Source organism: Cebus imitator, unplaced genomic scaffold (genome assembly GCF_001604975.1).
Source record: "Cebus imitator isolate Cc_AM_T3 unplaced genomic scaffold, Cebus_imitator-1.0 Scaffold213, whole genome shotgun sequence".
Classification (NCBI taxonomy): domain Eukaryota; kingdom Metazoa; phylum Chordata; class Mammalia; order Primates; family Cebidae; genus Cebus; species Cebus imitator.
The window spans coordinates 2,184,106-2,197,255 of record NW_016107528.1 but is presented as its reverse complement, the minus strand read 5'-3'; the positions used below and the strand labels follow the sequence as shown (position 1 = coordinate 2,197,255).

Below are 13,150 nucleotides of genomic sequence, written 5' to 3'. Positions count from 1 at the left end.
AAAAGCAAATGAGGGTAAACAAAACCAGAAAAATCAAAATACAAATATACACAGAGCCAAAATATTCTTTCAGCCAGCAGCAAAACAGAAATAATTCCAAAATCAATGTGCAAATGAAAATAGTTGTCATTCAATAAACTTGTGTATTTGATAATGAAAAGGCTTAGCTTTCCTTTTCTAACCTCAGAAAGTAATCACCTTCTTTTAAAAGTATGACTCTAACAAGTGAATAAAGCATGTTTAGGGTGTGTTTATGTTTAGAAACAATACCTTGAACACTAAACAACAATATTCTGAAAATCCAGTTTATTTTCCATGTCGTGGACAGATCCAGTCAGTGTGATCAGTTTTTCTGCATGTGTAGTAATTTATCAAAATAAGTTTTCCCACAAGACTCTTTTCTATCAACTCTGAAAACCCTGGTCTGACAACATACCCAAATAAAGCTTTTGAAAATCACCTCTTAAAATTTGGAAGAAAATGTGGCAAGTCTTTCCTGTAACATTTACTAGACTACAAATGGCTAAAGAGCATTATGTTTTAAAAGGTGAATAGTACAACAGCTGAGTTCAGGAAATTGTTTTAGTGCACTTTGCTCCAGTTTTAGCTAACATGCTACATTTTCCTTTTTGGTTTTTTGTTTTTCTGTTTTTTGTGGAGGGAGGAGAGGGGGGCCGCACAAAGTGGACTTGAGGATTTCCATTGTACGAAAAAGATAGACTCTGCAAGCACAACAGTGTAAGCTGCCTTTTTTCTTAAGACCTGGACATTTTAAGACAGAAGCTTTGCAAAACATTACACAATTTTTTATTATTAAATGAGAAAATCTCATTTGTTACATCGTCACATTGCTAGTCAGAGAAATGTTGCAGTGATGAAGAAAGTCAATGCTGGACCAACCAAAGTCCTCATTCCTACAACATTCATTTACAAAGAAATAATGTTCAACACAGCCCAACAAAACATTCTTGGTTTTCTTCATATTGAAGTCCCCCAAAAAATCCTCTTCTAATGGGGTATTTCACTACATAAATTATAGTTCTTCATTTTTACAATTCACCCCAAACTGTATGAGAGATGTATCACACTAAGATTTCTAAAGCTGTTAGGAAATCTTTCACACATCGTCGTCATCTGATGTGTCACTGCTACTTGTTTCTGTGTCATCATTCTCAACTGTGGGTTTGAAAGTGCTGTTCTTCCAGGGTCCAAACTTGAAGTCACAGATCAGGCCATTCTTCAAAATACCATTTTTTCTAAGACCATTCTTCTGTAACTAAAATGTTAAAAGCAAAATAAATACATTATCCCTCAAGAGTTGCATACCTACTGTAATAATTAAATATAAGCATAAATATAATAAAATTGTATCATATCCCAAAAATTTCACAAGTAATGATATTTCCAAAAAACATTCTGGATCCAGACAAAGTAGATGTGAGTAGTAATTGTCACACTGATTAAGGTACTAAACTTTTCCACATTTTTATTACCTCAAGTGAAAACTAACAAATACCTTCAGGGACTGCACAGAATAAAATCAGGAACAATTAAGCTGTATCTGTTATTTTTATTATTCTGACCCAAATTAATACACCCCCACAATCTGCTTTATTCACAGTTTGTAAAGTAGAATGAGATATACAAAGTTACAAAATCACCTCTTATTTAACCAGAGACATAGATACTAGAAAAAATACAGTTCTGAAAATGAGAAATCATAACTAAAAGGTTAGTTGGTAACAAGAATTTGGTCAAAAGGTCATCAAAGAGGAAAAAAGATAGTTGGCCCAAATTAGAAGCGATTTAAAGATAGAAAATAAGCCTAGAGTAGTGGCAAAAGCCAGTAGTCCCAGCTACTCAGGAGGCTAAGTCAAGAGTTTGTTTAAGCCCGTAAGTTTGGGGATGCAATGAGCTATGATTGGTCACTGCACCCCAGCCTAGATGACAGAGTGAGACACCAACTCTTTAAATAAATTAAATAAAGAAAACAAACAAACAAACAAAAGACCTAAATAAAAAAATAAATAAATAAATAAATAAAATAAATAAATAAAATAACAGATTTAGAAAAAACATTTCAACTTCCTAATGCTCTAACAAACATTCCCTAATACTCTTTCAGAAAGGTAGCTAGGGAGACATTAAGCAAGATGTTTTAGAATATGAAATGCTCTTGTGCAAGAAAAGGATAAAAAGTAAAGTTACTCAGGAAGCTACTAACACTCTCTACTTCTTATCACTCTTACTCCTCCCCGACCCAAACACACACATACACACACACGCACACAAAGCCAAAACAAAACACAAAAGGTCTGGAAAATGACTATTGTGGACATCACTCACACTAATTCCTATGCACACTCAACAGTTTAAAGTCACTATTGCAGACTTGTAAAAATCAGTTCAATCAGGCACAGTGGTTCCCTTCTGTAGTCCCAGCTACTCCAGAGGCTAAGGTTGGAGGAACACTTGGCACCCAGGAGTCCTAGAGGCCAGGTGGACAACACAGCAAAAGCCTGTCTCTCTCTCTTTTTTTTTTTTTTAAGGCAATTCTGATCTATCGTAATAAATTCCTAATAAAAATTTTATAATCTCCCTCACTCCATGCTTACATATAATTATGTTGTTCTAAATAAGGGCAATTTAAAAGTGTAACTGTATGATTCAGGTTTTCTTACCTGTTCACTAATAACTTGGAATTCTCTCATTTCATCCTCAGTTAAGGGAGCACATGTTTCATCATTTTCACTGTCTTCCTGCCAGCCCATTTCCTTTAACAATCTGAAAAGGAGAGGATATTAAGGTTAATTTAAAGCTTACCCTGAGCAGGACAGTTTCATTTATATTAGGTATAAGAAAACATGATCCAAGATCCATTATACAAAGTCCCCAAGACACATCAAAAGGATTTTTGAGCTCAGGTTTTGAATATCTTTCCGAATATGAATAAACAGGTAAGATTAAGACTAATAAACTTTGATAGTAAAATTAGAATGAATCCCTTGACTGCTTAATCTTTGATGCCAAAGACTCTTCTCAGGCTGGACACTTATAACAGATCTGAAGCAAGTCTGCTAAATCCTTACACTAAAAGTAACAGCAATACACCTTTCTCTTTTCTTCAGTACCACCAAAATCCACCTTATTTGTAGTTACTCATTAGGTTTTCTACTTGGGTAATCATAAACACTGTAGCAATACCTACTGCATTTGACTGGGAAACCTCCAAGCTTATTTCTTATATGGCCACATATCTTATATTGATATGAAAGTGTTTGTTTTTTAAAAATGAAACCCCTAAGTACTTCTGTTACTCCTAGGAATCTTAAAAAAGTTAGTTTAAAAATGTGTATCATGGAAAAATTATAAAAGAATTTCAAGAAAAAATTCTGCACCAAAATAAATTTGTGCTAACTTGTGATAACATGTTTCAACAGGATCTAGTTTAAGGCACCACAAAGGGTAAGACATCAGTTTGAGAAAAGCCCCTATCAGATCAACATGAATTCTGCCAAATCGAAGCAAGAACATCAAATTTATGGTGAAACTTGGGTAGAAGAATGGTGAAATCGTTGATGCTTTATGAAAAGTTTATGGGGACAAAGTAAACCAGCAATTTCAAATAGATAACCCATTTTAAGAAGAGATGAGGTAATTCTGAAGATGAAGGTCTCAAAGAAGCAGCAGCAGACCATCCACATCAATTGGCAAAGAAAAAGTTAATATTGTTAATATCCTAACTGAGGAGGACCAACAATTTAACAAAAGAAACAGCCAACACCTCAGACAAGACCTCTCACTTGGTTTGGCTTAAATAATTCTGACTGAAAAATTAAAGTTGAGCAAACTTTCCACTCAATACGTGCCCAGGTCATCTGCAGACAAAAATAGAGCTTTCAATGGAAAGTTTAAACAACTGGAATCAAGATTCTGCAGGATTTCTTTAAAGAACTGCATATGGTTTTACCAGTATGATCCAGAAGACAAATCACAATCAAAGCACTAGCTACCAAGAAGTGGAAGTGATCACTCAAAGCAAAAGAGTATGAGAGTGTTTTGAGAAGAAAAGCTTTAGCAGAAAAATGCCTAGAAAAGCTTCACCAGAGAGTCCTTAACCACAACAATACTCTGACTCCTCTCATCAAACAAGGGCACTTCTGCAAAGTTTCAATAAATCATTGGGCATGAACCTTTCAGTCCTACTTTGGCTCCTTCTGACTTCCTGGTTTCCTAATCTTAAAACAAGTTTTAGAGGGGACCCATTTTTCTTCAGTTAGTGTAAAAAATATAACACTGACATAGTTAAATTGCCACGGCCCTCAGTTCTTCAGGGATGATCTAAATGACTGGTATCATTGCTTGAAAAGGAGTCTTGAACTTGATTGGAGTTATGTTGAAAAACAGTTAATATTTTTTGGTTTTATCATTTAAGTACATTGTTCCACAAACTTTTAATTCCTCTCTTATTTACACCTGCTCATCTTTAATTTGTGCCTCCTACACATTAGGGGCTTATAGACTTTTTTTTTTTTTTTTTTGAGACGGAGTCTCACTCTGTCACCCAGGCAGTAGTACAGTGGCACGATCTCAGCTCACTGCAACCTTCACCACCGGGTTTAAGCAATTCTCTGCCTCAGCCTCCCAAGTACCTGGGATTACAGAAAAGTACCACCACGCCCAGCCAATTTTTTATATTTTTAGTAGAGATGGGGTTTCACTATCTTGGCCAGGCTGGTCTTAAACTCCTGACCTTGTGATCCACCCGCCTCGGCTTCCCAAAGCGGTGAGATTACAGGTGTGAGCCACCACATTCGGCCCCCTTGCAGACTTTTACGCCTTTTTTCAAAGAGTCTCTCATAATATCTGAGACCCTGAATAAAACATAACATGATATTCACATTTTACAGATGAAGAATGAAGATCACATAAATAAAATGTGATGCCTACTTGATGGCAAAGAGAAACAGAATTTTGGCTTTCTGCCTCCCAAATTAGTACGTATTGCACAGCACCCTGCTGCTTCTGAACCAAAATGTCACAGTCAGCATTAATCATTTCTTCTTCCATTTCTTTTAGCCACGACTTATTCCAATGCACTGTCTTTACTCTAATCTGGATGGCCTCAATTTGGAATAGCATTTCCATTCACTGACAACTGACACAGAGAATATACTAGACTAGCCAAACAATCTAACTGCTCTTTTGCTGTATCCAAACTTTTACCTGTTTTACTTTTAAACTGAATGGTAACTAAGCAATAATGCAGGTGGAAAAAACTATGAACTATTATGAAAGAGAATATAACAGAACACAAGTATTTCTAATTCTCCACCAGAGGCTGCAGCTTTTAACTATTCCTGAAATAGCTTTCAAAATAATCTAACCAGTCAGAGCGGCTCATGCCTGTAATTCCAATCTCTTTTAGAAACCGAGGTGGGGGCCGGGGGCGGTGGCTCACACCTGTAATCCCAGCACTTTGGGAGGCCGAGGCGGGTGGATCACAAGGTCAAGAGATCAAGACCATCCTGGTCAATATGGTGAAACCCCGTCTCTACTAAAAGTACAAAAAATTAGCTGGGCATGGTGGTGCGTGCCTGTAATCCCAGCTACTCAGGAGGCTGAGGCAGGAGAATTGCCTGAACCCAGGAGGCGGAGGTTGCGGTGAGCCGAGATCGCGCCATTGCACTCCAGCCTGGGTAACATGAGTGAAACTCCGTCTCAAAAAAAAAAAAAAAAAAAAAAGAAACCGAGGTGGGAGGATCGCTTGAGCCCACGAGTAAGACCAGCCTGAGCAACAAAGTGAGACCCCATTTCTACAAAAAAATTATAAAAACAAAAACAAATAATTTGGTTGTTTCCCTTTCCCCCATAAACATACAAACACGGGCCATGTATCTATGTTTCAGTCAGATAACTGCACATATGATGCATAATCCCATGAGATTGTAATGCCATTTTTTTACTGTACTTCTGTATATATTTAGATATGCTTGGATATACAAATACATACCAATGTATTATAATTACAAATAATGTACAATATTCAGTATAATAACATGCTATACAGGTTTTCAGTCTAGAAATAACAGTCTATACCCTATAGCCTAGGTATGTACCAGGTTATACCATCTAGTTTGTGTAAGTACACTCTTACGATTTTCACACCATGACAAAATCACCTAACGACACATTTATCAGAATATATCCCTATCATTAAATAATGCATGACTGACTTTATTACTGTAACACTCATCTGTACTTTGCTTTTTCATTTATTCTTTCCCGCTCTCCTTCAAACTATTGCCAAATCATCCTGATACCCGTTTCACAATTACCATCCCCTGATAAATATTTTCAGTGTCTTCTCATTTTCTAGAGAACAAACTCCTTAACTGTGTTTGTGCCATGGTCACAAATACAAATTCCTCAGTAGAGAAAATCTAGGATTAGAAGTTAGAAGACCTAGGCCACAGTTCCTACTCTACCACAAGCCAAGTATAAGATATCTCTTATACTTATGTAAGTATCTCTTATACTTATATACTCTTGTAAGTCCTGCCTTTTCAATATGATCTTTAACTTCAGTAAGTAAACTGCCTACTCCTGTCAAAATATTCCACTTAATACCCTTAAAACAAACTAGGTATATACACCACTCTAACCATGTCTTTACATCTCTTCTTTTTCCAAAATACTATCTAGCAGCCTTGCCCTTATTTGGGTCTAACCCTTTCAAGATTTAATTTAGGTCCCAAGTAAAACTTTCTGACTAGGGCCAGGCATGACAGTTCATGCTAATCCCAGCAATTCAAGAGGCCAAGGCAGGAGGACTGCTTGACACTAGGAGTTCAAGATCAGCCTGGACAATATAATGAGACCATGTCTCTAAAAAACAAATATTTATATGAGTGGGTGGGAGGAAGAAAGGAAAGGAAGGATGGAAGGAGGGAGGGAGGGAGGGAAAGGAAGAAAAGAAAAAAAAGAAAAAGGAAGGAAGGAAAGAAAGAAACCTCTGACTGGTACCCAAGTCATAATGATCTCTATCCCTAAACCCACTGAATTTCTCTGGCATTTATTTCCACTAATTCATTTGGTGCTTGCTTAAACCAGCTGACAACTATATCCCTTTGATGTTGAGGCTACCCTCAATACCCTGATTTGACAATAAAATTAAGAATGAGTAAGGCCGGGCGCGGTGGCTCAAGCCTGTAATCCCAGCACTTTGGGAGGCCGAGGCGGGTGGATCACGAGGTCAAGAGATCGAGACCATCCTGGTCAACACGGTGAAACCCCGCCTCTTCTAAAAATACAAAAAATTAGCTGGGCATGGTGGCACGTGCCTGTAAGCCCAGCTACTCAGGAGGCTGAGGCAGGAGAATTGCCTGAACCCAGGAGGCGGAGGTTGCAGTGAGCCGAGATTGCGCCATTGCACTCCAGCCTGGGTAACAAGAGCGAAACTCTGTCCCAAAATAAATAAATAAATAAAAATAAATTAATTAATTAAAAATAAAAAAAAATAATAAAAAAAAAGAATGAGTATTTCGTATTTTAATGTTGGAAAATAATTATCTTTAAAAAACCTATCACTGCCCCATGATTGTTAAATTCAACTAATATTAGTATTTATATGTATATAACTTAAGAAATTAAAATTAAAGTTTACAGAAAATATAAAGCAATGGAAAAGAAATATCATTGCATTTTGACATGAAAAAAAAAAAAAAAAACCCTATAATCTAAAAGAAGCCATGAACTCTCTTAGCTTAGAATGGGGAAAAGGGTATTGATATATGTCTTTGAAACATTTACAAACACATATTCTACTTAAACATCAAGAAAACTCAAGCTAAGAAATTTAAATAAAACAGTTCTATATCAAACACCTTGACTTCCTCCCTTTACTGTCTTAGGATCTTTTTCAGCATGTGCAACATTTCTACAAAACTATCCCTCTATTCCAACTAGCTGCTACCAAATCTGAAATCCTGAATCCACAGTTTTATTCTATTCTTGGCAAATAACAAAATGTTCTTATCATCTGTCCCCTTCATCTTCATGCCCATACTAGATAATGGTATTCCTATGCATAACTAATTCTCTCTCTTTAACCAAGTTTTTTCCCCTAAACTACACCTGTTTTATTACAAAATTACATTATCTAATTTAGATTAGATATAATAAAATTAAATATATAAATATGATTGCCTAATTTTATAACAAAACAGGAATATGTTGGGGGGAGGCAAAAAACTTGGTTAAAATTGTTAGAGTAACCTAAATAAAGAGAAGTATCCATTGTTTCAAAAAGACAAAAACAAAATAATCCATGAAGTCTCAAAAAAACTTAAAACACATATACTAAAATCATCAAGTAGGTTATCACTGGTATTATCTCTTCATGCAGTATGGGTTTCTTTCCCTCGCTCTACAGCTTACTCCAATTTAGGATGTTTTGGTCTTTTTTATTTTTTGAGATGGAGTCTTGCTCTGTCATCCAGGCTAGAGAGCGCAGTAATGCGATCTCAGCTCACCACAACTTCCACCTTCTTGGTTCTAGAGATTCTTGTGCCTCATCCTCCTCAGGAGCTGAAAATACAGACACACACCACCAAGCCTGGCTAATTTTTGAATTTTTAGTGGAAATGGTGTTTCACCATGTTGGCCAGTCTGGTCTCACACTCCTGGCCTCAAGTGACCCACCTGCCTGAGCCTCCCAACCAAAGTGCTGGGATAGAGGTGTGAGCCACTGTGCCCAGCCAGATGTTTTCATCTTGATTTGCCTTAGTTTCTAAATCTCATCCTCTCCATTTTCTCCTGTTAGTAGTCACAGAGAACCAAATTCTGTTAAGTTACGAAACTAAAGTCTCTCTTTCCTAAGTCTTCTTGAATCAAACAAGAAGCCAAAATGCTTCCTGCACTAAATTCTGCTCTGCAGACTAAAAAGTAAAATAGTAAAAACATTCAATATGTCTATTACAGGTTGTAATAAATATTTTCTAAAGGTATGGGCCAACTGTTTTTTGCTACTAAGTACTGAAGGGAAATATGAAGATACTAGGTGTCAACTTTCTCACTATGGCCTTAATGAATAGTTTCTATGGGTTAAAAAATCTTCTAACTGTATTCTTTCATTGTCTAATCTCTACCTCCCTAAGTGGTAACTCATCTTTTACTATCATTAGAATATCTGAGCCGGGCGCGGTGGCTCAAGCCTGTAATCCCAGCACTTTGGGAGGCCGAGGCGGGTGGATCACGAGGTCAAGAGATCGAGACCATCCTGGTCAACATGGTGAAACCCCGTCTCTATTAAAAATACAAAAAATTAGCTGGGCATGGTGGTGCGTGCCTGTAATCCCAGCTACTCAGGACGCTGAGGCAGGAGAATTGCCTGAGCCCAGGAGGCGGAGGTTGCGGTGAGCCAAGATCGCGCCATTGCACTCCAGCCTGGGTAACATGAGTGAAACTCCGTCTCAAAAAAAAAAAAAAAAAAAAAAAAAAAAAAAACAAAAAAAAAAAAAAAAAAAAAAAAAAAAAAAGAATATCTGATTTGTGTATTATTCTGCTTTCTACACACAGGCCTTTTCCTTTTCTACAAATTGTGTGACTAGAATTGTTTCAATGATCATTGGTGAGAGTGCAAATTACCAGAATGTTTTTGGATGTCAGTAACTGATTATTTTAAATATGTATGTCATTCGACCAATGAAATTCACTCCTAGTAAACTGTTACCTACACATTTATACATATATTCAAGAACATAAATACTTATACTTTTCTTTCTTCTTCTGATAACAGCATTATTTGGAATAAGAGGGGGAAAAGGGAAGAAAAAAGAGGGGAAGAGGGAAAAAGAGGAAGAGAGGAAGGGAAAGAAAAAAGGAGACAAAAGAGAAAGGACGTGAACACACATAAACCTTGATACAGAAAAATAGTTTCACAATTTATATCCGTACTATAGAAAAGTGGATTCAAATGGGGGAGGGGAGAAACAAGATGATTCATAGAATGATGAAATCATTCTGAAATTTCAATTACTGTTAATCTTTTCAAAAAAGAATTCACGTTTACTAAATTTTTTCTGTATTTGACTCATAGAATGATGAAATCATCCGGAAATTTCAATTACTTTGAAAAAAATTGGAAATAAAAAGCAAAAGTAAAAAAGAATCTTTTTAAAAAAGAATTCACGTTTACTAAATTTTTTCTGTATTGACATTTCAGCCATCACTCAGCCTATCAGTCACAAGTCATAAACTGTATTATGTGGTAGCCTGAAGTTCCACAATTTAGGAGGCAATAAAAATAGTCTCGTTACTTATTCATCGTTCGCACTAAATGTACATTAAGAAATTACATTTTATCTAAACAACTGAATTTACAGACATCTGGTTACGTTAGTTATAAATTAGTCTAGCTAAATTAATTTTCAAGCGCATTTATCAATAGCCCAATAAATTATTTTAAGAGAAAATTAAGTCCAAATATAAAAAGACAAAGATTCCTATTTTTTTTTTTTTTTGAGACAGTCTTGCTCTGTTGCCCAGGCTAGAGTGCAGTGGCCCAATCTCAGCTCACTGCAGCCTCTGTCTCCCAGGTTCAGGTGATTCTTGTGCCTCAGCCATCTGAATACCTGTTATTACAGGCATGCGTCACCACGCCCAACTAATTTTTGCATTGTTAGTAAAGACAGGGTTTCATAATGTTGGCCAGGCTGCTCTCAAACTTCTAACCTCGAGTGACCCACCCACCTTGCCCTCCCAAAGTGCTGGGTTTGCAGGCATGAGCCACTATACCCACCCTACAAAATTAAAACAAATACCTACAAATTCACATACAGTAGTTACAGTTATATTTAAGAAGCAAAACAGGACATGATTTGGAGAAGGGGAACAAAAATGATCACACAGATAATATAATAATGTTATGATTAAAGACAGAAAGATAAAGGATTTATTCTGAAGGAACGATCTAAGAGAAAAAAGGGGGAAGGGGAAGGGCTGGTCATGATGGCTTTAACCCCAGCACTTTGGGAGACTGAGCCAGGAGGATCACTTGAGCCCAAGAGTTTGAGACCAGCCTGGGCAACATGGCATAACCCTGTCTCTACAAAAAAAGTTAGCCAGGTATGGTGGTATGCACCCACAGTCCCAGCTATTCGAATGGCTGAGAAGGGACCATCGCTTGAGCAGTATCAGTGAACCATCATTGCGCCACTGCACTCCAGGCTGGACAAGGGAATAAGACCCTGCCTCAAAATAAGAAAGGAATGAAAGAACATCTAGCCAGCTGGCTCATGTCTCTAATCTCAGCACTCTAGGAGGCCGAGACGGGAGTATCACTTGACTCCAGGAGTTAGAGACCAGCCTGAGAAACACAGTGAGACCTCATATTTTTTTAATTGGGTGGGTATAACCTTTGGCAGTAGAAATATAAACTAAACTATTAAGCATTTGAAAAAATTGGAAATACAAAGCAAAAGTAAAATATTCCCTCAAAATAAGTACAGAGTTACAAAACAGGTAGAAAAATACTGCAATGTTTGCTTTACTCATTCATTTAACAAATTTAAGCAAAGTAATATGCCAAGCACCATTCTAGGTGCTAGATATAACAGTGAACAAAATGGACAAAATATCTGGCCTTGGCTGGGCATGGTGGCTCATGCCTGTAATCCCAGCACTTTGGGAGGCCGACGCGGGCAAATCACAAGGTCAGGAGATCAAGACCATCCAGGCCAACATGGTGAAACCCCGTCTCTACTAAAAATACAAAAATTAGCTGGGTGTGGTTGCGCGTGCCTGTAAGTCCCAGCTACTTGGGAGGCTGAGGGAGGAGAATTGCTTGAACCCGGGAGGCAGAGGTTTCAGTGAGCCAAGATTACACCATTGTACTCCAGCCTGGGAAACAGGAGCAAAACTCCATTTCAAAGAAAGAAACAAAAAAAGTTTACAATAAAAACTAAACCACAGGCTGGGCACTATGGCTCATGCCTGTATTCCTAGCACTTTGAGAGGGCAAAGCAGGAGGATCACTTCCTCTCAGGAGTTTGAGGCTAGCCTATGGAACACAGCAAAATGTTCATCTCTACAAAAAACACAAAAATGAGCTGGGTATGGTGGTACACACCAGTGGTCCCAGCTACTTGGTAGGCTGAGGTGGGGGAATCACTTGAGTCTGGGAGGCAAGGATTACAGTAAGCTGATATCACACCACTGCACTCCATTCAGCCTGGATGACACAGTGAGACACTGTCTCAAAAAATAAAATCATATATTGGGACAATTAGCTATCCACGTGGGAAACGTGAGAAAGAATAAATTTGGACTCCTACCTCACATCATCCAGAAAACTTGCATAAACCAAGCAAGGAAAAAAATGATGAATGGACTTCACCAAAATTAAAACTTTCTGCCCTTCAAAAGGCACCACTGAAGCTCAGTGTGGTGGTACAAGCCTGTAATCCCAGTTACTAAGGAGGATCACTCCAGTCTGGGCAACAAAGAAAGACATCATTTCAAAAGGCACCTGTGGGTAGGAGGTGGATGCACTACTGAGAATGAAAAAACTCACAGAATCAGAGAAATTATCTGCCAATCATATATATAAGAGACTTATACGCAAATATATAAAGAACTCTTACAACTTAGTAATAAGAAAATGTAATTTTTAAATGGGCAAAGTATTTAAATAGGTATTTCTCTCCAAAGAGGATAAATGGCAAATAAGCACATAAAAAGATACTCAACACTATTAGTCATTAGGGAAATGTACACTAAAAACCGTAAAAAGAAATCATACTTCATACCTACTAGAATGACTGTAATCAAAGATAGATGGTACCAAATGTTGGTACAAATGTGGAGAAATTGCTCATGAGGAAGTAAAATGACAGTCATTTTGGAAGATAGTTTGGCAGTTTCTAAAAATGTGAAACACAAAGCTAACATAAGCCCCAGCAATTCAACTCCTAGGTATCTACCCAACAGAAATAAAAACGTATCCACACAAGAACTTATATATGAATGTTCATAGCAGCATTATCCAAAACAGTCAAAGAGTAGATTATATTGGACTAGAGCCTACTGTTTAAAAAGAGGTAGAAACAACTGATATTCATCAACTGATGAACAAAAAAGCAGAATAGTC

At 37.2% G+C, this 13,150-nt stretch overlaps 1 protein-coding gene across 1 annotated transcript in view; it reads right to left on the bottom strand.

Annotated features, from left to right (window-relative positions):
* Window positions 1-291: 291 nt before the first annotated feature.
* Window positions 292-13,150, bottom strand: part of GPBP1 (GC-rich promoter binding protein 1) — a 75,319-nt gene continuing 62,460 nt past the window's right edge. Inside the window, exons 11-12 of the mRNA XM_017548698.1 lie at window positions 2,682-2,801; window positions 292-1,276 (exon numbers count right to left, since the gene is read on the bottom strand). Of these exons, the coding sequence (XP_017404187.1) occupies window positions 1,118-1,276; window positions 2,682-2,801 (279 nt within the window). The 3' untranslated portion in view covers window positions 292-1,117. The remainder of the gene's footprint in view (window positions 1,277-2,681; window positions 2,802-13,150) is intronic.